A 25,508-nucleotide genomic window follows, 5' to 3' on the forward strand; every position below is an offset into this window, starting at 1 on the left:
TGGACTGGACACAATACTTCTGATGGTGACTTGAGAACTGGTCAGAACACTGTAGAGGTGGCCCTGGGAACCGGAAGCAATTCTCCTGGCGAGGTTTCTTCAGTGAGGTTTACAGTAATAACAGAACTTTAATTTTCCCGCACATTAGGAAGGCAGTCAGCATTGGCTGTCTCAGCTTGCCCGAAGGAAGGGACAGCTGATACCATATGGCGGTAGCTCCAAGTTAAGCCCTACCAGGGGTGTCTTGTTACATGAGACTCAGACTTCAAGTGCAGGCTAATTGCTCTTTTTGTCTGCTCGGTGCACTGCAAGAGCCTGCTATACCCTTCTTGCAACACCTTACCTTACTTATCGCCAGGGCAATGAGTAACCAGGTTCAGACTGGGACAAGAAATTGGCCTGGTCACCCAAAAGAAAGTGGCCCACACCCGCCTCACGATCCTTGACCTCTGATGACATCACTGGAAGTGATGTCATTTGACCCCACCCCAAGGTGACATCCCGGGAAGCGATGAAACATGACCTTTCACCCCTTGACAAAACAGGAAGTGGCATCAAATAGCATTGTTCCTAAGTACACTAAATTACTGTGAATCCAGCAGACGTCCAAGGCCAAATGATACGTTATTGTACAGCACTTACGCTTAAGCTCTTTTTTATAGAACAAATATGAATACAATATCACCCAACCTGTGTTGATACTCATTTATCGACCTAAGAAGGATGAAAGGCTTTTTGGGATGAAAAAAAATGTGAAAAATAAAATATATATTTTTTCAATTTTCTTTTTTCCAAACCAGCCCAGGCATGGCCAGAAACCGGCCCCCACTCCCCAGGGACGATTTCGTCTCGGCCATGGGCCGAAAGGCCGAGCGGCCAATCTCACCTTGTGAGTAACATTCACATTCATCTCTGGATGAAAACATTGAATGTGAAACATGGGCTGCCCATGGGCCTCTACGGTGGTGGAGTTGGCTTTCACCACTGGGCCTCGTGCCAGGACATTGTGCCCATGCGCTGCTCCTTTCACTGGATCTTCCGGCTCGACAGAGCTGCGCGACCTAGCAGGGAAACCGGATTTCTCACGCCCTGGCACACGCTTAGCCCTTTCGATCCCTGCATTCCGGGCTCACCTGGCATGTGACGAGAGGTAAGGAACGCCAAACAAACCCATTCTGCCTTTTTCCTGGCATACTCCATGGAGATCATTTTCTAAAAATTAATAATTTGGTGGCGTTATGTTTTTCACAGTACCGTAAACAGCTCCCCGGCCCACCACCACATTTTCGTAATTTTCACAGCAAAGTGCAAATATAAAGGGGAAAAGGCAGTGTACAATCGTGTATTCTGCGTTTTGCCTTTCACATTTGATCTCCACAGTTCTGGCATGCCAGGCAGTGTCAGTCCCTGGCTTTTGTTTCAATATAATCTTCAAAAATGCCATTAGATGACGTGTTACATTCCCATTTTGCAAAACATTCTCCTTTGTGCAATTTTCATCATTTGCACTTTGAAGTGCAAAAGAGCAAAAACAGGTGAAATCGCCTTTACTCCTTTTTGCACTTCATAGTGCCAAATTGTGTAAATGGCATCTGCCACTCAAGCATGGCAGGAGGCATTTACAATAGCTGCTTAGGGAATCTGCCTACTTTTAGCAGGCGTAACAAAGCAGGCGGATTCCATAGGAATCCAATACATTACTGCCAGCAGTGGTGGAAATGGAAGAAAATTGGTGGGGGAGCCCAGAAGGGTCGGTGGGGGCGGAGTTTGAGGGGAAGTGCCCAAGGAGGTGGGTTTAGGGGGGGTGGAGCTGGCAGTTGACCTCCAAACAAAGGAAATATCCAAAATAATAGTTTAAACAGCACTATTTCTTTCATGCTGCTTCTTTTCCAAACTATGTATCAATTCAGTGTGCAGTCTTTCCAGGGAAAAAGTTTCCAACAAAACTTTTTTTCATTGAAACTTATGCAACGAATAAATGTGCATTGAATGCATATGTGTGTGGGGTAAAGGGTTAATTGTGGTCAGGTGGGGTTTTTAAGGGTAAAAAACAGGTGGTTGGGGGGATCCCCCTGAACCCGCCCAAAGAAAATACTAAAAAATGCACTAAGTGCTAATTTTTTTATTGGATAATTTTCTATACATTTTAATTTTGTTGGAAAGTTTTCAATGTAAAGAAATGTAACCTATCAATTCACCTTTAAACCACTTCCATGGCCCTGGTGATGAGTTACTTCACTACACGGATAATAGTTTTGACCAGTGTTGCTGAGTAAATATTCTTTAAAGTGCATAATTTGCATCCCATTGTATTAATAAAAAACTCCCCCTTGGGTACTATTCAAACATGGTGATTTCTGTTTGTCATAAGCAACGTTTTCTTTTACTTGAACCACACCTGGCACAGCTCCTGCAGCTACCCTCTGAAAGCAGTTGGGTGGCTGCATCGTGTGTGATAGTTTCAATGTTAACGGACGTATTTATTTATTCATGCAATGTTTGTCGGATAGCTGTATATTTATTTTTCTCTTACGTCCCATCCCTTTTCCTCCATACTTCTGGGACATTCCGTCCTGTGGTACAGGACCGGAGCACTTTTGTAAAAAAGCATCACATTTGTAAAAAATGTGTTCTTCTTCTCTTTTATGCGGGGTACCGCACATGGTCGTAAGCCCCGCCTTCCTGAGCTTCGCCCTGCGCATCGCCCTTCAGTCCTTTTCTCCACGCGGTCGGGACTGGACCCACTTGCATCACCAGGAAGATTTTTTTCTTTCCTGTTGTCCTTCTCTCCTGCTCCGGTTCTGCGGTTGCGTAGTCCTCCATCTATGCCGGATCCTTTGGGATCTGTCTCTTGTTCCTCTTGCGAACATCGCTTTGCTAGGGTGGATCCCCATTCTCTTTGCTTGGAGTGTCTGGGACCGGATCACTGTTGAGACTCGTGCTTCTATTGCGACTCCCTTTCGGTCCAGGCACTTCAGCGTCGGCTTCGTTGGTGGGAGGAAGTTCTCCAACGCGTTCCTCCACTGCATTTTCAGCTCTTCATCGATGAAAAGAAGAGACGCCCGGTAAGTTCTTTACTTTTTAGGGCACTCCGGCCAGGGGACTCCTTCCCGGGGTCCTCAAGGGTTTCCCCCCTGAGGTGCCTCGCAGGCCTAATAGGTGTTCCAGGGTTTTCTGCAAGGGCTTCTGTGAGGGGCCTGTCTACACCAGATCACGATCCGAGGTTCATCATCTAGGTGCTAATCACCAGTCTTGCTGAGGTTTTGGGTACCGGAGTTCGCTCCGAGATCTTCTTATCTGGAGCTACCCGTACAGACACCAGGGTATGCCCTGAGGCCTCTGTCAAGGCTTTCTGTACAGAACCACGGTTCGGGGCCCTCTCGAGGGAGCTATTAATAACGGACTCTGTTCCCAGGTTCCTCGCTTCGAGGCTAAAGTGTGTACCGACAGAACTGAGAGGCCTGTCCAGGCCTTGTCTGTGATGTGGATTCCTCAACATTCCTGCTTTTGCAGTGATACCGGTTCTGTTGAGGGGGCACAGGGAGTGGTCTGTGATCATAACTCCTCTGTTACCGGCTCTCCCGAGGTTCCTCTCTTGGAGGCTAATTCAGGCTCTAACAAAATGGGCCTCATTACGAGTACGGCGGTAATCGAGGCAGTGAAACCGCCTGGTTACCGCCGGACTCATATTACCATTCCGCCTCCGTGACTCTGGATTTGCCGGGGCATTACAACCCCGGTGTCCCGGGAATTCCGGAGGCAGAATGGTGTTAATCCCCATTCCCATTGAGTCCTCTAGGACTCAATGGCGATGGGGATCATGGAAACACCGGCACCATCTTGTGATGGTGCCGGTGTTTCCACGTCCGCCTGCAGGAGTTCTGATCGCCCAGCATGGAAACAACAGTGGCAGCGGGTTTACCGCCACCGTTGTTTCCATACCGGGCACGTTATAATGAGGCCCAATGTCTCAGAAACATTCTAGGCCACATAGTACCGGCTCTGCCGAGGATCCTTGTATCAAGGCTAAAGTTTTGATCCAGTCCCCTGACCAGTCTGTGGAGATTCCTGCCTCACTCACACATGTTGCGCAGTTTTCCTCAGATGTTAACAAAATGGCCGCCATTCCCACACGGACTACGTCAGCCATTTTGGATTTCTCCCTTACACCCATGCCATCGGTGCCGGGTGCTGGGAGCCTTTCGTTTGGTGAACATCCATTTCCTAATGGGAATCTGTTCCGCCCTGCTTATCACTGGAGTGCCCGGATGCCACTACCGCACGCGGTCTCACTTCCTCCTACTCTGCCCCATTGGTCTATATAGACCCCGTTGGTGGTGGGCCCTCTTGGCAGCCATCCGCCTTACGGTCATGCGGGTATGCCTTTTTTTTTTGGAAAGTTTCAGAGGCTTATGAACGCTGACCCCATGAGGGAGTATTTTAAGGGTCTTTTCAGAGAAATCTGCCCTCCAGTGCCGAATCCTGCCCGACAGCTCCAGTCACGGCACCTGTCGCCCTGGCAGCGGTACTGCCTCTACCTCCCAGCTCGCCTCTGACCCTTCCGCCCCTGCCTCCTTTGTCCCTGGTTGACAAGACTCCGGCAGAGCCAGATGTCGATTTGATGCCAGTGGATCCTGACGCAGATCAGGATAGCGAGGACCAGCCCTGCTCTTTCAGAGCATTCCATGACCGGGTCCTGGACTTGATGTTTCTTCTTGACATACCAGCACCTGAGGCACCCGCTCAGCAGGAAGGGTGCTTTCAGGGGCGTTCATCTTGTCTCCTCAGGAGCGCACCGGCCTCTTCCTCCAGAGGGCCGTTCTGGCCAAGGCCCGTAAGGTCTGGGATAAACCACACTCTGGGTGGCACATCAACAAAAGAATTAACGCCTGTTACAGGCTTCACACCTCTGAGAAAGTAGCCTTGGCATCATGTCCACTCCCTTAATCCACGTTCGTAGCAGCTGCCAAGCTGCAATCCAGGCCGGCCTCCATGACCTCTATAGCTGTGGCTATGGTTCTGGCCATGGAGGACAAGTTGCTGGACTCTGTGGGCAAGAAGGTTTTTGCCAACTCAGCGCTGCAATTCGTCAGGTGAACGTGAAGCCCATTTTGGCGGCAGCGAATATGAAACTGGAGAGATTTGCTTGATTTCTAGGAGTTCATTCCTGCAGACTGGCTGGAAGACTTTAAAGGCGGCTTGTCGGATGCAAGAGTTTTGGCACAGGATATACTGGAGGCCGCTGTGCACCATGTTGATACCTCCGCTTGAGGCATCATGCTGGAGGCATGGCAGCTCACCTGGAGGCATGGCAAACCATGACCGAAGATCAGTGGGTTTTGTCCATTGCTCGGGCGGGCTTCCACTTGCCCCTCCCCCCTACCCCACCCTTCAATCTTCCCTTCCAACAGTCGGGATGCCCTCCCTCAGAGCCAAGGTCCAGAAGCTTCTAGATCTCAAAGCGAGGGGAGGGCTTCTAATCTCGTCAGTTCACGGTGCCCAAACCCAACCACGCTGGCCTGCGCACCATCCTAGACCTTTCCTAGTTCAACCTTTCTCTTCCTCAAGAGAAAATCAAGATGATCACGCCTGCCAAATAAAGTCCTCTCTGTGGAAGGGCGACTGGCTCAGCGTTGTGGACCTTCAGGATGCTTACATGCATATCCTGATCTGGAGACCGCATTGGAAATATCTGTGTTTCTCCCTGGGTGGGGAGCACTTCCAGTTTCAAATGCTTCCTTTTGGTCTCAGCTCGGCGCTGCGCATATTTTTCAAAGATGATGTCGGTCATTGCAGCTTTTCTTCGGCTAAAGGTTATTCATGTTTATCCGTATTTGGACGACTGGCTGCTGCGCAGTCCTTGTCCAGTGAAAGCCACAAGCAACCTCTAGTCTCTCCTCCAGCTTCTGTTCGACCTTGGGCTGTCAGTGAACTGGTGGAAATCCTCCAAGATGATCTCTCAGGACCTGATTTTCCTGGATTTCCGTTGGAACACGACTGACTGCAGGGTGTATCTGACGGTGGACAGGATGGTGGATCTTTTGGCCACGTGTCAGTTGTTCATTCAGTCAGAGAGCATGTCGGCCTGGTGGTTCCAGAGGCTTCTGGGCCTCATGGCCTTGTGCATGCTTGCTCTTCCCCTTGTGCGTCTCAAGATGAGGCAGATGCAGATGGCTCTTTGGAGCTGCTGGCTTCAGGCAGTGTCTGTTTGTTTGTTTATCATTTTGTAATGCGCGAGCATACCCTCAGGTAACAGGGCGCAACATTTACATGAATTTGCGAGGCTTAGTTACAACACCAGTAAAATATACATAAACATTGAAAAATCAATAACAGGATTATATACATATGTACAGATAGGCACAAGTGATTACAGAGTGTGCCAATGGCGGGAGTAAGAGGACTTGGGACCTGGGGCCTGGGTGAGTTTTGAGGCCTACGATTTCAGCCATAAGATGACCTTGGATCGGAAGTTTTGATAGGGCAAGTCCATTCTGAGAGTGGGGGGTAGAGAGTTCCACAGTTTAGCTGCTTTCACTGGGAAGCTGTTGCCCCTATAGTGGAACGTTTGAAATTGGGAACAGAAAGGCATTCAAATAGATCGGGGCAGCGTTATTGAGGGATCTTTGTGTGAGTGACACAGTTTTTAGGATAATCTTATCTTTGATAGAAAGCCAGTTGTTCTGTTGGCTGTGTCCTGTGATATGCTCTCCTCTAGAGATTCCCAGGGCCGCTCTGAGAGCGTTGTTCTGAAGATATTATAATTTGCTAGTGGTAGCCTTGGAGGATCCCAGGTAGAGAGCGTTTCAATAGTCCAAGAAGGACAGTATGAGGGCTCTGGCGAGTAACAGGCAGCTGGTGTCGGACAGAAAGGGTTTGGCTGCACGGATCAGTTTACATGTTTATGCCGTGGAGGAGGCTAGGGCGTTCACCTGTCTGTTGAGAGAGAGGTTAGAATCCAAGTAGAAGCCTAGCGTTTTAACCTCTTGTCCTACTTCGATAATATTGCCATTGATCGTGAAGGAATAATAGGCAGAGCCTAATTTCTTTAAGCTGGTGGTGGTGCCTAGGATGATAGGTTCAGTTTTATCATCATTCAGGCATAGTCCATGTGTGGCCATCCATGCCTGGATGATGATGTACACGCTATTCACCATGGCCAAATCCTTTCCATTATCTCCAGAAAGCGGAAGGAGGATCTGGGTAGCATCTGCGTAATTGGTGTAGATGATACCGAGATGATCCAAATCATCGAAAAGGGGCTTGGTAAATATATTGTACAGTGTAGGGGAGAGGCAAGAACCCTGTGGTACACCACACGTGATAGGTATGGGGTCTGTTGCCGCTGTAGGTGAGAAGACCCTCATGGTTCTGCCATTAAGGAATGATCTGATCCAAGTGATGGCCTCGAGGGAGAAATGGGCTGATGTGTGGAGGTGTGTGCATAGGACAGAGTGATCGACCAGGTCAAATGCTGCAGAGAGGTCCAAGAGGAGGAGTAAGGCGGCTTCGCTGTTGTCTCTAAGCTTATCGATCTGTGCTTTAAGGTCAATGAGAGCAGTTTCAGTCCCATGTAGAAGACGGAAGCCTGATTGTCTAGCTCCTAGCAGGTGATGTTCTTCCAGGTACTTCTGTATTTGTATGTAGGCAACCTTATCCAAAATGTTTAGAAGGAATGGTACGGTTGTTATGGGTCTGTAATTTGTAGGCGTGGCTGGGGCAAGTGTGGGCTTTTTTAATAGAGGAAGTACCCAAGATTGTTTTAAGTTAGTGGGGATAGAACCGGTAGAGAAGGAAACATTAATTAGTTTCGTAATGAAAGGGGTGAGGTCGCGGGCAGCGTCTTTAATAAGCTGAGTAGGGCACATATCTCCCTAACAGTTAGAAGGTTTCAGTGACAGGATAACTTTTTCTACTTAAAGTGTGGTGACTTTAGAGAAGTTGAAGCGAGTGGTTTCTCTTAGGATAGGCTTCTCAGGTAGTTTGGAAGGGAGGGGATCGTTTAAGGAAGATTTTTTGTGGGAGATTTTGTTTTGTAGGGTAGCAATCTTGTTGGCTAAGGCGTTTTTGATTTCTGAGCACCAATTTTTATCTTTAGTAAAGGTATCTGATGGTGCTATACGGGTTTCTATTTCTTTAAGGATGGAAAATAATTCCTTCATATTTGATTTTGCCAGGATTTGCGGGAGTCAAAGGAGGTTCATTTAGCAAGGTAGATTTCTTTTTTGTAAAGGGCAGCTAGTTTGGTAAGTTTAAGTTTATTGGCTACTGAGGGGAGTATATTCCAGGTGGCCTCGCAATTTCTTTTTTGTTGCCTTAAGTTTTTGAGGAATGGTGTATACCATTTGTTCAGGTGCGTTTTAGGTTTGCTGGGTCTGAGTTTGAAGGGGGCAATTAGGTCCAGCGAGGTGGACATGATTGTATTGTATTCTTCGACCAGAGTCTCTGGATCCGACTTATTGGGGAGTGTGTTGAGTGTGGGGAGTAAGTTCAGGATGTGTCTCTCCACTGTAATACTCTTCTTGTTTCTCGTGAGTGTGGGAGGGGCCCTGCTAATAGGCAAGGATGTGGGTCGGGTGGTAGAAAGCATGAACGATACCAGGTGGTGGTCAGTCCAGGCTAAGGGTGAAATCTCGGTGATGTTGGCTAGACAGTTGTGGTCAGCCACCCAGTCGAGAATTCTACCTTTAGCATGTGTAGGTTCCAGGCTTCTTTGGGTAAAACCTAATTCGGAGAGGGTATTGACTATAGTGCTGGCAGTTTGGTCTTCTGGGTCATTGAATCCCATATTAAAGTCCCCAAGGGTAAGTACTTGAGTGGAACTTTTAAGGTTATTGGATAAAATGGTGTTAATGTCCTCATCGAAAGTGCCTATTGGGCCTGGAGGGCGATAGAACAGAAGGATGTTGAGAGTTTGGGTATTGGTGAGAGGGAATTTAACTGAGAGAATTTTGCAAGAGAGGACGTTGATAGCAGTTGCTAATCTCATGGTAAGACTACATTTGTGGATAATAGCAACACCCCCTCCTCTAGAGTTGGGTCGGTGTTGTCTCAGGATAGAGTAATTATCTGGGACTCCAAGCATGAGCATAGGGCCTGCTGCCGGATGTAGCCAGGTCTCCGTAATAGCGAGGAAGTCGAGGTCTTCTTTGAGGATCAAGTCTGCAAATTCTATTCCATGAGCTACTAATGATCTGGCGTTGATTAGGGCTCCCTTGATTTGGGGGCTCGCCGTAGTTTTAGTGGTTGTAGTATGAGAGTGGTCATGTGTTAATTCAGGAGTGTCCTGGTAGTAGGGACTATGTAAAGTAAAGGAATGGGGTTAGGGTTCTAAGATGAGTTGGGTTTTAGTGAAGATCGGCTAGATCAGACAGTCAAGGTTCTTGGTTTGGTCTCTGTGTAGTAGGCAAAGAGCGGGCGCAGGGCTCATGGATTTTAGCTAATCTGGCTCTGAGTCCTAAATTCCTATCAATAGTGGAACGCGGGAGGTTGGTATGTGGCAAAGGTTGTAAGTCATTTATACCTAGGGGTGAACTACTAGGTGGCTTGGTGTTAAGCATGGTTGAATACATGGTGGTGGCAGAGTATGGTGCCATACTAGACAATGCTGTGGTATTTATGAGAGGCAGGAGGCAGGCGAGCAGGCTGGTGATCAAGGGACACATGCTAAGTGTTTATACCAAGTGTATTTAGATATATGGGAGGTGGGCCTGATGCTAGGACAGGTACTAGGGCCTAGGCCGATAGGGAGTTGGGCTAGACACCAAATAGTTCTGGTTCCACCCTTCAGGATGACAGACCTCCTATGGTGGTCCTCTTTCAGCAATCTGTCAGTGAGTGCCCCTTTTCAGGAGCCCTGCCCCACAAACGACCATTACGACCGACTCCTCTCTTCTGGGATGGGGCGCAACGCTGGATCATCTTCAGGTTTTCGACCTATGGTCGGCACAGGACAGACAGCTTCATATAAATTATCTGGAGCTTCTGGCGATTTTCCTGGTGCTCAAAGCGTTCAAGCCAGGTATCGTGAACAAGGTGGCCTGTATCCGCACGGACAATGCGGTATCCATGTTTTATATCAACAAACGGGGGGGTACCAGGTTACCTCCCCTTGTGGATCTAGCCATTCAGATTTGAGAATGGGCCATCCTGTACGGTGTTTGGCTGCTGGCAGTACACATTCCGGGCCATCTGAATGTGCCTGCAGACTCTCTCAGCTGACGAGCAGTGGTCAGCTACGAGTGGGAACTGAATACAGAGATCCTCTCCAAAATGTTTCCCCATTGGGGCACTCCAGAAGTGGACCTCTTTGTGACATCGACAAACAGGAAGCTTCCTCTGTACGCTTCCAGGAACGGGCTTGGAGCTTCTTCACTGTGGGATGCTCTCGAAATTCTGTGGCACAACATGAGGGCCTGCGCCTTCCTGCCTCTTCCTCTGATTCATCGGGCGCTATGCAAATCAAGGAACACATGTATTGCACTCTCCTGTTCATAGCCCCTTAGTGGCCAGCCAGATTCTGGTTTTCGGAGCTTCAGCATCTGTCTGTATGCCACCTGATCAGGCTTCCGCTGTTTCCCAATCTGTTTCACCAGAGCGATCAGCAGTTGTGGCACCCCTCCCCACAAACGTTCAGCTTGGCAGCCTGGTGCCTGAGTTCAAATCTTTAGAACGTTTCAAGTTGTCCAATGATAACATGCGTATTATCCAGGCGGCCAGAGCGCCTTCGACATGTCTCAGTATAGGAGTAAGTGGCTTGTTTTTGCCACTGGTGTTTCGCTAAGCAGCTGGACCCCAGAGATGCTACTATCGACACGTTCCTGTCTTTTGTCTCTCATCTGGCAACTTCATGGCATTCATGTCTTGTCTTGTAGGACTTATTTGTTGGCTATTGCCGCTTACCTGTCCAACGACACTTGCTCTTTTTCACTGACAAACCCTGTCATTAAAATGCATTTTGCAGGGTTTCTACATCTTTATCCTCCTGTTCGCAACCCGCATCCAAAGTGGGATCTGAACGTGGTCCTTACTGCATTATGCCATAAGCCTTTTGAGCCCATGGCTACGGTGGACTTAAAGTACCTTTCGTGGAAAGTGGCCTTTTTGATTGCAGTGACTTTCGCAAGGCGTGTAAGTGAACTTCAGGCTTTGTCTGTAGAGCATCCATTCCTCACCTTTCAAAGGGATAAGGTTTTCCTCCAGACGAATCCTTCCTTCTTTCCGAAGGTGGTATTTGTTTTTCATCTAAATCAATCAATTTCATTACCTGTCTGAGAGTACTGCACTGTCTGGATGTCAGAAGAGCCCTTAAGTTTTATTTGGACAGAACATCTGAATTTAGGGACTCTTCACAGCTTTTTGTGACCTTTGGAGATCCGAAGGGAAAGTCGGCCTTGAAAGCGACTATCTCCCGTGGATTGCTTCCTGTATTTCTAAGGCGTATACCGTTCAGGGCCTTCAGCCTCTGAAGTCTTGTGCGGGGCAAGGCCACTGCCATTGCATTTCAGAAATATGTTCCCTGGGAAATCATTGCAAAAATGGCTATGTGGGCTTCCCCATCAGCTTTTTGTAAGCATTACTGTTTGGACCTGAGCTCCAGGGCCGATGCTTAGTTCGGGCATGCTGTAGTTAAAAACCTGTTTTAGTAAGGAGGTTCCATCCACCCATATATCATATGAGGAGTGCTTGGGAATCTCTCAGAAGTATGGAGGAAAGGGGACGGGACGTAGGAGTATGATAAAGTTATTCACCGTAGTGACTACCTCACTCCTAGTTCATAGTCCCCTTTCCTCCATATGCCCGCCCGCCGTCCCCTCTAATAAGTATCCTCTATTATTGCTTAAAGGTCTCAGACCGGGCGGTAGAAAAGGACTGAAGGGCGATGCGTGGGTGTAGTTGTGGATGTAAATGGGGACATATAGGACTACAAGCCCCAGAATACAAAGCAGAAAACTGAACTGGCCATCCATATCCCGAATGGAATGGGGCACGTTGGCATGTATCCTACTGAAAGCCCCTTTTGTGGTGATTTTGTGTTGATGAGTAGTAATATAAAATATCACAGTGAACTATCAAACCATACACAACGCTGATTTTTTTTGCTAATGATGTTTCATGTCTCCTTTCCTTGCAGAGCAAAGGAAGAAGTACTCCAACTTCATCATGGCTGATACACAGTACCACGTGAATGTAAGTTTCCGTTTACTATGTTGGCCCACCCTGCGTTTCCACATTGCAGATGTAAACCTACGCAGTCAGAGTAGAGCAGTGGTCTTCAAACTATGGGGATGTCCATAGGGTGTCCAGGGGAGCACAAGGACTTTACAAATGGTAGGGCGGTGATTGTTTTTACTAGGGAATATAAGCAGACATGACATTTATGGGGGCCCAGCATGATATATTTTGAATCAAGGGGGGCTCCACATTAAAAGGTTTGGAGACCACTGGAGTAGAGTTTGCCTTGGAAGTATTCTATTTGGGTGATGGGTGGCAAAGAGGTACACAGCATTAAAAGGAGAAACTATGGCGTACGTGGACCTCCCACTGTTCCTATGCGTTCATTCACCATCCCATGATGGGCTACAGTGAAAAGGTGGCCGCAGCCAGGTTCGTGGGAGTGGAGGGTACCAGCGGGGATGAGCGTTGCCTCATCATCAAATCTGGTGTTCCTCTAAATGAATGCTCCTCTTCCGACCCTATGACCACTGAGATGTGGGTACAGGTTGTGTGGTGTTAGTGGGGTGGAATCTGGAGTGTTACCATAAACCAATGTTCCTCCTACCTCTGACTGTCCAGAAGCGGGCACAAGCTCTGTTGTGCTGCCATCATGGCCTCTGGAGTTCCCTCACTGCAGAGGGGATGGGATGTGTAACTGACTGTGCCTTTCTACTCACGCAGCACATGGTGACCATTACCATTGGCAAAGACAACGATGTGCACACGGTGGAGGACGCCATCCACAAGCTCTCCGTCATGGACACCAAGGGCAAGATCTGGGTCCAGGAGATGCTCCTGCAGTTGAATATCTCCTCAGTGAAACTGCTCGACGTGGAGTCCCAGGTAGGCCGCTGTACAATAGTTGCATAACAATGCCTGTTTCCTGGAGTGCAGTGCTGGCGTACTGCCTTCTGGATGCTTCCAAGCGCTCTGAGATGCTTGAAATAGCAACAGGGCTGGGAGGATAGCTCTGGGCCAATGCGTTTGTCTTGGAAGCAAGACAACGCTTAGCAACACAGGGTTGAATCCCGGTCTTGCGCTTAGGAACTGGTATTAAGTGCGTTATAAAAGAACCATTATAATTATAACAAGCATTGCCAACTGTTTTGGCTTTTGTGTACGCATGGGATGGGGATTTGCTGTGCACTGCCATAATGGTGACACCTGGACATTAATGCTGGGAATCATCTGCATTTTGTGTACTGCCACTTCCCAATCCCCACTTCCCCCTGATTGTTCTGCAGTTAGCTACTCATATTAAAAGATTGTAGCAGGATAAATCCTGAGAACGTGAGGGAAATAGATTTGCCTGATACCTGTGAACTGGATGATTTCCAAATAGCCCTTAAAGATGAGTAGCATTACCCTTGAGATAGATGGGGATGCAGATTCGTACTCATGCATCAAATAATTAAGACAACTCAATAGTTTGTCAAAGTGAGTCTGTTTAATGACAAGTTCATAAAACGGGGAGTACAACGAACATCAGCAACTGCTCGATCTTCCCGCTATCTCTTTATAGTAAAAACTTGTCATTATTGACATGTAACCTACACATGCACTAACATCATCCTACGTGGCAACTAAAAAAACCTATCAGGAGACGTGATTGGTTCTTGGAAGATAACTTAATATAGGGACTATATCTGTATATGGTAATGGGGAGAGGAGATTGGACAATCAATGTCAGGTGGGGCAACCAAGCCCTCCCTTCAAAATGGTCACTATGAACGTCACTAAAAGTATGATGTCCTCTATTCACTATAGGATCCTAGATTACACGGTTCACTATAATTGGTTGGCATCAATCCCACTCATAATTTTCCACCTACATCTAGAAGCATGAGGAAAGAACAACAAGGTGCAGATGAGCTTGTCTGCACCCCAGCTTCCCACCAATTATTCAGCAATCAATCATCACCTCAATGGTCATGTGTCAATTAGTTCTTTGAAGGTTGGCCTTGAGTCTGTACTGTTCTCTGAGATTTTTTAAGGAGTATGGGTATGTCGGGCTTCCATGTGTAGGTGTGAAGATCTCACCATTCCAGCGTACTTCCATCACGTGACTGGACACCGTGAAATCGAGCTTTCTCTGTGCCTTTTTTGTGCCTTTAATTCTACCAGTTATCTGACATCTGTTGTTATTCTTGACCTTTCTGAACAGGATCCTCTGTTCTTTTCTCCTTAATTATATCCAATGTCAGCCTATTCCAGCCAGATAAGACCTCAGCAACTTGGGATGGCCATCCTCAGCTGGGCTTCATTCTGTTTAATTCTCTTGGTTTCTTACTGCGACACGCTCCATTGAGACCGTTTACTTCTTGTTGAATCCTGCTTGTCTCGAATGTAGATATGGTTTCCTCAGTGGGTACCTTACTGTTCAAGTTTTCTTAGGTGTCAGTATATTGATAGGTGCTGTCATTTTGTTTGGTACAGGGCAGAGCCCATATACTGCTCTTCTGTTCATCATATGTTACATACTTTGGTATGAAATCAATAGGTAATAGGAGAGGGGCAGCTGGGATAACTGGAGCGGGGGCAATCTCTGACTTTTCCTCTAGACTCCCCCCTCTGGGCTCTTCATCGACCACTCTCACTTCATCCTTTGCATCCACTTTTTCTTCATCTTCTGCATCCAGTTTTTCTTCATCTTTTGCATCGAGACATCCTTTGCTGAAGAAATGCTTCTTTGGAGTCTATATTTTTATAACTCCTTTCAGGCATCCTGCTGTTCTTACATGCTCATCCTTATTCCATGTCATATGCTGACATTGTCCGTTTGGAGTACAATAGATCCATCTTCCCACCTATTTCTATGGTCCTTTGGATAGAGAAATTTTGTTCCCTCAGGTGCATGAATGCTGGCCTTCACAAAGTCTCTTATGTCTTCATCAGTTAGGTCCTTGGGCTTCGATCCTGGTTCAACATCAATCATGATCTCCATCTCTATGGTTTCTTTGCAGTCTTCTTGCATTGCAGGATTATTATCTTGATCACACAAAACACAAGTAATATCATCACCAACGGGGCTCCAAGAAACTTGAATGTGTCTGTCATCCACTGTGGAATCCATGAAAACAATGCTCCAAACCAACTGTCATCATCAACTTCGTCTACTTCATCTATCATCTGATTCTGAAGTTTTGTCAGCATGTCTATGGCCTCTGTTAAGGTTCCATTCTCGTCATCATGAGAAGGTATGAATGTGCAACATGATTCTCCAATTTCTGCACAACCACCTTCATCCATAGCAGTGATCATGTCTAGAACAGATCTGTTCTGGAGTGTCATTGGTATGATGCTCTCATTTCTTCTCTGATTGCATTGAATCCCTTTATGGTAGTGTTGATGGTCTGCATTGACTCCCATCTGGTTATCTGCAACCATTTATTATTTGCTCCAACCTGAAATCTTGGCATTAGAATCATCGTGAACACTGAAGAAGTCTGACTGAACAGTCTGTGCTCATCTGGGATAGCATCAAAGGCTTCTATTGATTTTGCAGAGAAATAATTCTCCCTCTTAGTCCTCTCCATGAGCTCCAAAGATCTCTTCTTTCTCAGGTGAGCATTTGCTTTTGGGAAATTGTCAATACTCAGGTAACCTTTTGGTATCACCAATGCTGGAACATGGACATTCACCAATGTTCATGTGCCTCCCCAATCCTTAGGCAGTCTTATGTATGCCTGGGATCTGCAAGCCCAATAGTGATCCATGATCACTGCAGTACCATGCACCATTCCTGGAGCATCAAAGACTCGGCCACATGTTTTGTTCTCTCCCATTTTTCTTGTACCATTATTTCTGAAACAGAATTTAGGGCTCTTTAATGGTACTACCTGCAAAGGTCCTCCTCTGTCTTCGACCCATGTCAGTAAATTAGCACATTTTGGCCATGATGGTTTGCATCCATTTTGCACTATATCAATTACAGGTTCATAGCATCCAATGATAACCCATGCTCTGCAGATCACCACTCCTTCTTCCCAGACATCTGGATAAAGCACTGATCCCCAGATCTGCATCTGTCCTCTGTTTTTCCATCTTTGAATTTCTTTGTCAGATTTTCCTGTGACATCAAGTTTTTTGTTCACTTCCCATGTGAATTCTGCTCCTTTCACTCCAGGTTTCTCGTATCTGATCACATGATACTTTGTGTGAGCTCTGTCTCTTGTCTTTGTGTCTTTCACATAATCATCTTCATCTGGATCTGTCTATTGAGTTGCCCATTTGAGGCGGGCATCTCGACCCATGAACTGGCCTCTGGTCTTTCACATTTACACGTGTGATAGACATTGTGCTGTCTGGACATCTATTTCAATAGCTATAAAGATTTTTGACTTTCCCATACTGTAAGGCAGGAGTGCACATACAAAGCTTTCTTCATCTCAAGTTCACCTTCCAACTTCTTTCATGTGTTGGTAGCATATGTTGTTTCCCAAATGTGCTGTGCTTTCCAAGTAATCATTCAATGTGTCAATGTGTTATTGTCTTCTTATGTGCTTCTTCTGGCTCTTACTCTGTTAACATGCGCTTCGACAAGCATGTTGCATAGTACGTCTGTATAGCTTCTTCTCATTGGAGGATTCTCAGGTACCTTCATCAATGATCTGGGTGTTTTCACCTGTGCTGCTTGAGTAGGAGAAAGTTCAGAAAGTTTCATTCTTTCAACATACCATTTAGGCATAAAATTGTCTCTCAACATTTCTGCCTGTGTCCTTCTTCTAGGCACTACCCTAATATTATGTATCACAGGATCAGGTGTTCTTGCAGGCGTTGCCTGTGCGTGTTCATTCTCCAAACCCTTTCGTGTCCTTAAAAGTTCAGTTTTCTCAATTTGTCTCACAACTCCTTTTGCCATACAGTCTCTCATTACCATTTGCTCAAACAACACCCTTCTTCTGGAAGTTGGTTCTGGAATCATTGACACTAGTCCAGGTGTGTTTGATCTCATTGTTTGTGCAGGTGTAACTTTCATCACTCCTTTGTCTGGTTTGCTTTGCCAACCCTGTCTCCGGCATTTCAATTAATTTGCTAGAACAAGTGTTGTGTGTGTATCATTGCTTACCACATCCATTTCAAGTTCAGTCACTGTATCATTCTCTCTTGGGATAGGAATGACTATGTAGGGTCTGGGCAATCTTGTAGGTACTATACCCACATTCTCAGGCGGCGGCACGGGTTTCTGAACACTTTGTGTACCTATGAACAAAGCAGTTCTAACCATCAATGACAACAATATGATTATGAATATAAGACATGCATAGATTATACATCTGTAGGTAAGTTTACAGCATCTGCTTCTTGGGCAATATAGATGCCTCTCCTACTGCGGGAGCATTATGCTGCTGCTCTGGCTTCCCATCTTGATCATCTAAGGAATCAAAAAACCTTTTATACTACATTTTTATTTTTTTACATTATTTCTTTCTTCTGGACTCTGCTGCTTCTGCTCACTGATCAATAGTTCTGGACCACCTGTCCTCTGGATCTGGATGATAAAAGACTGCCTCTTGTATCTGGAACCAGTTCTGTTTCACAAAGCGAATATTCCAAAAGAAGCAATAAACTCAGCAATTCTAAAGAACATGTTCCATGTAGACCAACTCCCAATCAATTCCCTGAATTTGTTTCACTCCAGACGACATGTTGCTTCCCTGTCAGCATGAACAAAGTGTACTCCTTGTCAACACTTCCAATCTGTCCCTTGAAGGAAAGTTTCTACACCCTTCTGTGATTTTGTTCAGAATAAAGTGCTACCTGACTTATAATTCCATTCAGGATTACACTCAAGTTTTCAGTGTTTGCTGGATCACAAAGAAATGTCAATACATCAGTGTGTCTCCCAACAAGATCTGGAAATTCTTCAATTAAGCGGAAGAATACCACACTGACCAGTCTATGAGCTGCCTTTTCTGATAGGGACATTTGTTTTGTCCTCACTGTACTACGGCAATAACAGAAACTGCTCCGTTATAACTATGAGCAAGTTCAATATTGTCTTTTTATTATCAGGATCTTGCAAAAATTCTGTTATACTGGTAAGTGTCCCCACCAATGACATGTAGCACCTCAATACTAGTTCAAAGTAGGTAAGTATGTTTCTGGTGAAGTCACTATTGTGTGACACCATAAGTAAGTGCAAAAAAAGACTCTGCGTTGAATGACTTTGGATACTGTATTCTCTTCCAATTTGTATATCCTTGGTCAAAATCTGGCATAACTTTTCTATCAAGGCTTTGAATATGCCTCAGTCCAAAGCCAACAAACAACTGTGGCTCTATAAGTGCAAATCTCTTCTTTTACCCTGCAACTTGGATGCACAGAGTGTTCGAATTGTGTCCTTTTTACCTTATATTTTTGCTCCAAGGGAATGTCCAAGCCTAAGCCACAGCTCAAAACAAATAGTTTTTTGATTCTTTCCACTTTTCTGGTTATGCGTCCTTCTTCCTCATCATAGATCTCGTCTGCACATGCTGTGCTTCTTCCCCATTGTCTGCAGTCTCTTCGTGATGGGGTGAGGGCAGAGGGGTCTCTCCTGTAAACAGCTTTACATCGCAGAGACATAGCCAAGCTTGCCTGCCTTGCACTTTGACAGCGGATGGCGTGATGTTCTCGACTATAAAAGGTCCATTGAATCTTGGTTCATCCCCTTTTTTCTTGTGTAATTTCAAACTAGGATCCGATCCCCAGGATAGAGTTGGGGTACACGTAGCTCTGGAAATTTGTCTGTTGGAGCATCTCCTTCTGTGTTCTGTACTGCCCTGCACCCTCCTCATTGCTGCAGATGTCCTGAAATTACAGATAAACGAGATATCATGCAATTCAGGTAGTTTTGTAATTTCAACCCTAATACTTCTCCTGTTAGCTGAGCATCACATATGGCTCTAGTCAGAGGCAATAAAGGCGTTATCATTCTCCTGCCAGTCACAATCTCGTGTGGCGTAAGATGGTGATCAGAACCAGGCTGGTTTCTGAGTGCATACAATGACAGTGGAAGGCAGTGCAACCACCCTTTTTTCAGAGTCAGCTTCAACTTGGCTATCCTTTCTTTTAGCATGCCGTTGAGCTTCTCGCATATACCATTTCCTTGTGGATAATATGCCGAAGAAAACTTGTGCTTTCTACCAAGCAACACGCTGATCTGTTCAAATAATGTGTTAACAAAATGAGGACCATTGTCTGACCACATCACTTCACAAACTCCCCATCTAGGAAACACTTCCTGCACCAGAAATGTGGCCGCACAGGTAGAGTCTGGGTGTGTACATGGACCTGCCTCTATCCATCTAGAGAATGGACACACCACAACGATTAAATACCTGTACCCGTTACATACTTGAATCATATTGCAAGTGCTGAAAAGGACCGTTAGGCCTTGGAATGACTCCTCTGATTACACGTAGTGTATGCCCAGCCGTGAATGTCTGACAGACTATGCAATTTATCATAAAAAATGCAACATGCTCTACTAGGTTTGGTACAAACCAGTCTTCGGCAATAGTTGCTGCTAGATGCTCTCTTGTTACATGCACTGGATAGTGTAACTGTTCCAGTGCTATTTTCAATAAGGCTATAGACATCACCAGTCTACCAGTGCTGTCTTGTCGCCACAGAGCCTCAGAGGGGTTTAAAGAACACCCTCTTCTCTTCAAAAGATTATTCTCTTCTTGCAGGGCCTCCCCTTGGAGCTCCATTAACTGAGTGTTAGACATATTACTGTAGCCTTCCGGCTCATTTCTTACAACAACCATTTTCTCATGCACATCAGGCATTTCCACAGTCATCATTATTTCGTCTTCAGTGGCCACACGCTTGACTTCTGCATCTGCTGATTGATTTCCGCATGAGATAAAATTTGTCCCTTTCATGTGAGCTGCGCATTTCACAACTGCTATGCCCACTGGGATTTGTAGTGCTTCAATGAGCCTGCCCAATAAGGTGGCGTGCTGTACTGGTGTGCCGTCCACTCGGATATAGCCCCACTTTTCCAGCGCGCTAAGTCTGCGTCCACTGTCGATGTCACATAGGCGTAGTCACTGTACACCGTTACATCCTGATGTTCGTGCCTCTCAATTGCAAGTATCAATGCTACTAACTCTGCAGCCTGTGCTGAATAATGAGATGGTAATCACGCACTGATAAGTACTTGGAATTCTCCATTTGCCATGTGTTTTACCACCGCGATACCTGTATACCTTTGTCCATCATTTTGATCGATCCTTGAAGACCCGTCAATAAAAACAATTTGTCCCTCTGCCAATGCATTTTCTTTTACTCTAGGGATCTCATCATAGAACTCTTCATAATTTGCACAATCATGTATTGGCTCTCCTTCAGTATCTGGCTCTGCTATAAACATAGCTGGCTTCACTATTCTGCATCAAACTATTTTAATCACTGGATTTGATATGACAATCTCATAGGCAGAAGCTCTCTGTGATGTCAGTGTGCCTTTTGGTTTTTCTAGAATGGAAAATAATACGAGCTCGACAAATAACGTCATAGGGCATCCCATTCCATTCGTTGTAGCTTTCTCTATGGTGAATGCGGCAGCAGGCAAACTTTGTTCACACAGGAAATGACCTCTCATCACTGGGTCTAAAATCCCACTATCGAATGCCAGGGGCTTGTACCCCAACATGGTTTTCTGTGTAAGTACTGCTGTCATAACAGTGCCGTCTGTGTGTGAAAACAGGTAGAATTCCTCTGCATGATTGGGAATCCCTAAAACTGGAGCCATGCAAATGGCTTTTTTCAATTCATCAAACCCTTCCTCCATGCCCTCAGTCTACACAATTTTTTCTTGGGTTGCCTGGGCTTTCTTTAAGACTTGTAATAAAGGCCTGGTATAAGAACTGTAGTCGAAGACCCATGCCCTGACATAATTACATAATCCTAGAAAACATAGCATTTGTTTGATCGTGTTTGGCTTAGCTGTTTTCAAAATAGCCTCAGCTCTTTCGGGGGCAACCTTCTTTCCCTCATGTGAAATCAATCGGCCTATGTATAACACTTCTTTTTGACAATATTGTAACTTCTCCTTGTCAACCTTATATCCTTTCTCAGCAAGTACAGTCATCAGCTGAATCCCATCTGCACTCTTCCTCTGTGGTGCTGCAAATTAAAATATCTTCCACATATTGCAAAACAACACTCTCTAATGCAATATTGCTCAAGTCCATCTGCAGGACTCTATTGAAAATAGAAGGGGACTCACAGTAGCCCTGGAACAGCCTTGTGCTTTTCAGACAAACTTGTCTGAAAGTAAAAGATATCAAATCTTGCGAGTCTTTATGCAATGGAATTGCGAAAAATGTGTTTTTCAAGTCAATCACTGTGAAATATTGTGCCTCAACAGGTATTACATAGAATTGTAGACGGGTTAGGGACTAGAGGGAATTCGGCCACTACTATTTGGTTTATCGGGCGAAGATCTTTTCACTGGGTAAATCGAAGTATTGCATGATGACTCTGACGTCACAAAGATGCCTTGGTCCATCATAGCGGAAATTGTCTTGACAATTCCTTCATCTGCCTCTCTAGACATGGGGTACTGTCGTGCTCTTGGTAAAATTTCTCCTGGTTTCAATTTAATCTTCACTTTTCCAACTCCTTTCAGTAGGCCTATGTCATAGGGGCCTGTAGTCCATACTTAGACAGGCACATTTGCCATGTCTTCATCAAAATATTCAGGTCATTTTTGTGCCAGAATCATTCTCTGAGGCACCTCTCTTTTAATCACTTTTACCCAACAAGTAATGTTCATCTCAAATGTCATCTCATCCTCACCTAGTTGATCTTCAAATAGTTTGTCATCAGTGACGTCAGTCAATCTGTAACCTTCCCCAATGACGATTACTACACACCATTGTCTGCCTTCATCATCACATCCATCAAGCAAAGCCATCTCTCCTCTTACTATGGCTGCTTGTATCACCAAGGGAAATACTTGTCCCTTTTCCTCATGCATAGGTATTCTTGGTCTGAACAGAAACTCATCAGTAGTCCTCATTGTCTTGCCTGCTAGGCTTGGTAGCCACAACATTAATATACGCACTCAATATGCAAATATTTCTAGCTCAAATGGAATCGTGCTCATGGCCATTTGTCCAGCATATGCTCTAATAATTTCACACATGTTTAAATAATGCATTCGTGGAGGTGAACACACTATTCCTTCCTCAGTGAACGAGACTGTCATATTTAACTTCGTCATCAAATCTCGTCCCAATATATTGACAGGTGTTTGCCTCGAATAAAGCAGTGGCACTTTCATGTCACATTCTCCTATGGAAACTGGAAGTTCTTTAGTAAAAGGAACACGGCTTGTAGCTCACGTAAAACATTGAGTATTCATGGAGTCGCCAGACAAAGAACACTTGCCTTCACGTATACACGAACGTGCCGCATCGTGTCAACTAAGAACAAGTATTCCTTGCACCCTTTAGTGACATCCACCCTTTGTTCCTCCTGAGGGTTCGGTGTCACTAATAGAATGGAACACATCAAGTCTCCCAGTGAGCTCTCCTAGTCCATATATAATCTTGTCCCACTGTTTGTGAATGGATTTCCTCCATTACCAGTGGCATTTCCTGCTTTTGAGTTCGATACCTGCCCTGTGCCAATGGTCTGCTGAAGTTAATAATAATAATAATAATAATAATAATAATTAGGCATTTATATAGCGCTACGAACCCTCAGGTATCTGAGCGCTGCTTATTATTACCCACGGTGTGTGGTGCTCATTTATCGACCTCGGAAGGATGAAACGCTGAGTTTGGCGCTGCCGGGATTCGAACCTGCGTTCGCAGGAACTGCACTGATGTCAAAGCGAGCGCTCTACTCGCTGTGCCACTTGACCGGCACAAGTTGCATCGGGGACTGCTGTGACTGTCCCTGTGGATAATTGGTCACTATCTGCTGTGTCTGCAAGCTCTGCTGCACTCTCGGCGATTGCTGCGGCACAGTTTGATTCTGCGCAAATCTGTTTCCACCCTGCTGTGAGGACGCAGGTGGATTTGCCATCCCCCCTCTTGAGAATTGGTCATTCTGCACCATCCCTCGACTTCTGCACATGCACACAAAATGGCCTGTCAACCCACATGTCCAACATGTTGGCAGTGGTCTGATCATTTGCCCATTTTGCATACCCTGATTTCCGCTTTGCATATTCTGTGCCCCACCTTGGTTATTCTGAAAGCCTCCCTGATTATTCTGCCAATTCCCTTGGTTATTTTGCCATACCCTTCCTCAGGAGCCTCTTCTTCTTGGATTAAACCCATTATTATTTTGATCAAACTGCCTTTGGTTGTTCACCTGTTGTGCATTGGATCCGTCTGCGCTAGTTAACATTGGCCCTTCAATGGCATATTTTGACAGTTTTTTCTGCACTAATTTAGCCTCTTCGACTTTCCTCACATCATCTTTCTTGCACTTTTTCTCTTGCAACAGCTTACAATAATGCTCAATGGTCAGTTGTATTTCCAACCATGGCTTGGCTTCCACACCCACTAATGTCTTGAGCTGCTTTTGTACCAGTTGTGGCAGCCCTTGGCATAATATATGATAGAACATGGGTATAGATTTCCCCCACGATTCCCACTTTTCAAGTACCCATGCGTCTTGATCAGTCTGAATGTAAAGCAAAGGATCTTCTCCCTCCTTCATTTTACGTGCCATTATAGCTCCCATGTCAGAAGTATCCGGATATAGCACTCTAAGCGCTTTCCATACCGTGGTTCTGCAATTGTTAAATGGTGCTCCGTCGTGCGGGGTGTTAATTGTAGTCACACCAGGGTAACCTGCACGTGTCCAGATGTCATCAACTTTCTCACCAAGTATGGCATTCAAAAGACCATTGATATCCCCTATTTCTAATTTCATGTATCCATTTCCCATTCCCAGATGTCAAAATCGGGAGCTTGTTCTTTAGGTTCTCTCTGTCCATTTGTGGCCAAGGTATATACTGTGGCCTTGTTCCTCCTTCTTCTAGCAAGGGAAACTGTGACACACTAAACTCATTCTCCTCTCTCATCATTTGTCTGTCTACCGCAGGGGTAATATTTCTGCATCGCTGTCTGCCTGGCAATAATCTTAACCTGCTTAAATAAGGCGGGGGAGACACCCCCCTCTGACCGTGTGGCTGTCCCTTGTGCCAGTCTGATGATATTAATGGCTCTGGAGCTTTAGTTGTGGACATGGTTGAATCCGACCATCTTATTCCCTTACCCATAGAGAGATGTCTCTCTGGACCTTGCACTTCGTCTCTCTCTTCTCCTTCAAAGGCTTCCCTTTCTTCGTCTGAGACTGCCTGTGCCCAATTTCTCTCATCGTCTTCATTCTTATTTAGAGTCAGTCTATCTAAAGACAGCTCTCTGTGTCTCATGCTACATGAATCGTCCCCAGTGTCATACAACTGAGTGCTTTCAAGGCGCTCATCTTTTCCCTTTCCCTGAGGTTCCTTTTCTAATCCCATCTCATCATATATTCTATTGATTGTCTCTCCAACACTTCTCGTGTCGAAATCATCTTCTAGATTCATTCTAGACGTACCTGATACTGAATCATACTCAGGAAAAAATTCTTCTATATCTTCCCAGTCTACTACTGGACCAGGTTTTCTAACTTCCCTTTCCAGATACTCAAGATCACGTGCTCTCTGTCTTCACTTGCGTTCAATGTCGTCATCAAATTCTCGCACATTCTTGCTTCCTCTCTAGCCCTATATTCCTCTCGTTTCTTCATATCTCTACGTTCATTTGCTCTTCTTATTTCCTCATCTCTCTGTCTTTTTATTCTCTTTCTCATGTTTTGCTCTTCTTTTATTCTTATTTGTTCTACCCTTTTGCGATCGTCAGCTGTTCTTTGCTTATTGCCGTGCTTCCTTTCAATCTTCCACCTTTTCCTGTTTCTTAGCCTGCTCATCATGAAAAACTGCTCTCGTTTCTGCCTATCTTTTTTCTTTTCCCTTCATCTTTTAATCGTCCTACTCTTTCCTTGTCTTTTCTATCCTGTTCGTCTCGTCCTCCCCTTTGTCTCATATCCTCAATGCCTCTACCATCGAGTTTCAATAGAATCTGACCTCCCATCCATTTGTTCTCTGTGAGTGCCATCTCATCAGTTCTATCTTTGTCTCCTTTCCATCTCTTTGCCTCTCTTCCTGTACCTAGAGATGTACTTGCTTGTGCTTGATCACTTCTTTCCTTTTCGCGTCTCTCCTTGCACCTTGGGACTTTGGAGGTGATATTTCTTTCCTTGTCCTTCTCTGGACTCTCGTTACTACTTTGCCT

General features: G+C 45.5%; 1 protein-coding gene across 1 annotated transcript in view; it reads left to right on the plus strand.

Annotated features, from left to right (window-relative positions):
• Nucleotides 1-25,508, plus strand: part of LOC138473596 (epidermal growth factor receptor kinase substrate 8-like protein 1) — a 214,113-nt gene that overhangs the window by 94,309 nt on the left and 94,296 nt on the right. The window contains exons 2-3 of the mRNA XM_069612159.1: nucleotides 12,141-12,189; nucleotides 12,898-13,059. Coding sequence (XP_069468260.1) covers nucleotides 12,163-12,189; nucleotides 12,898-13,059 — 189 coding nt within the window. The 5' untranslated portion in view covers nucleotides 12,141-12,162. The remainder of the gene's footprint in view (nucleotides 1-12,140; nucleotides 12,190-12,897; nucleotides 13,060-25,508) is intronic.

The sequence above is a fragment of the Ambystoma mexicanum genome, chromosome 8 (assembly GCF_040938575.1).
Source record: "Ambystoma mexicanum isolate Mex_15411 chromosome 8, UKY_AmexF1_1, whole genome shotgun sequence".
Lineage (NCBI taxonomy): Eukaryota > Metazoa > Chordata > Amphibia > Caudata > Ambystomatidae > Ambystoma > Ambystoma mexicanum.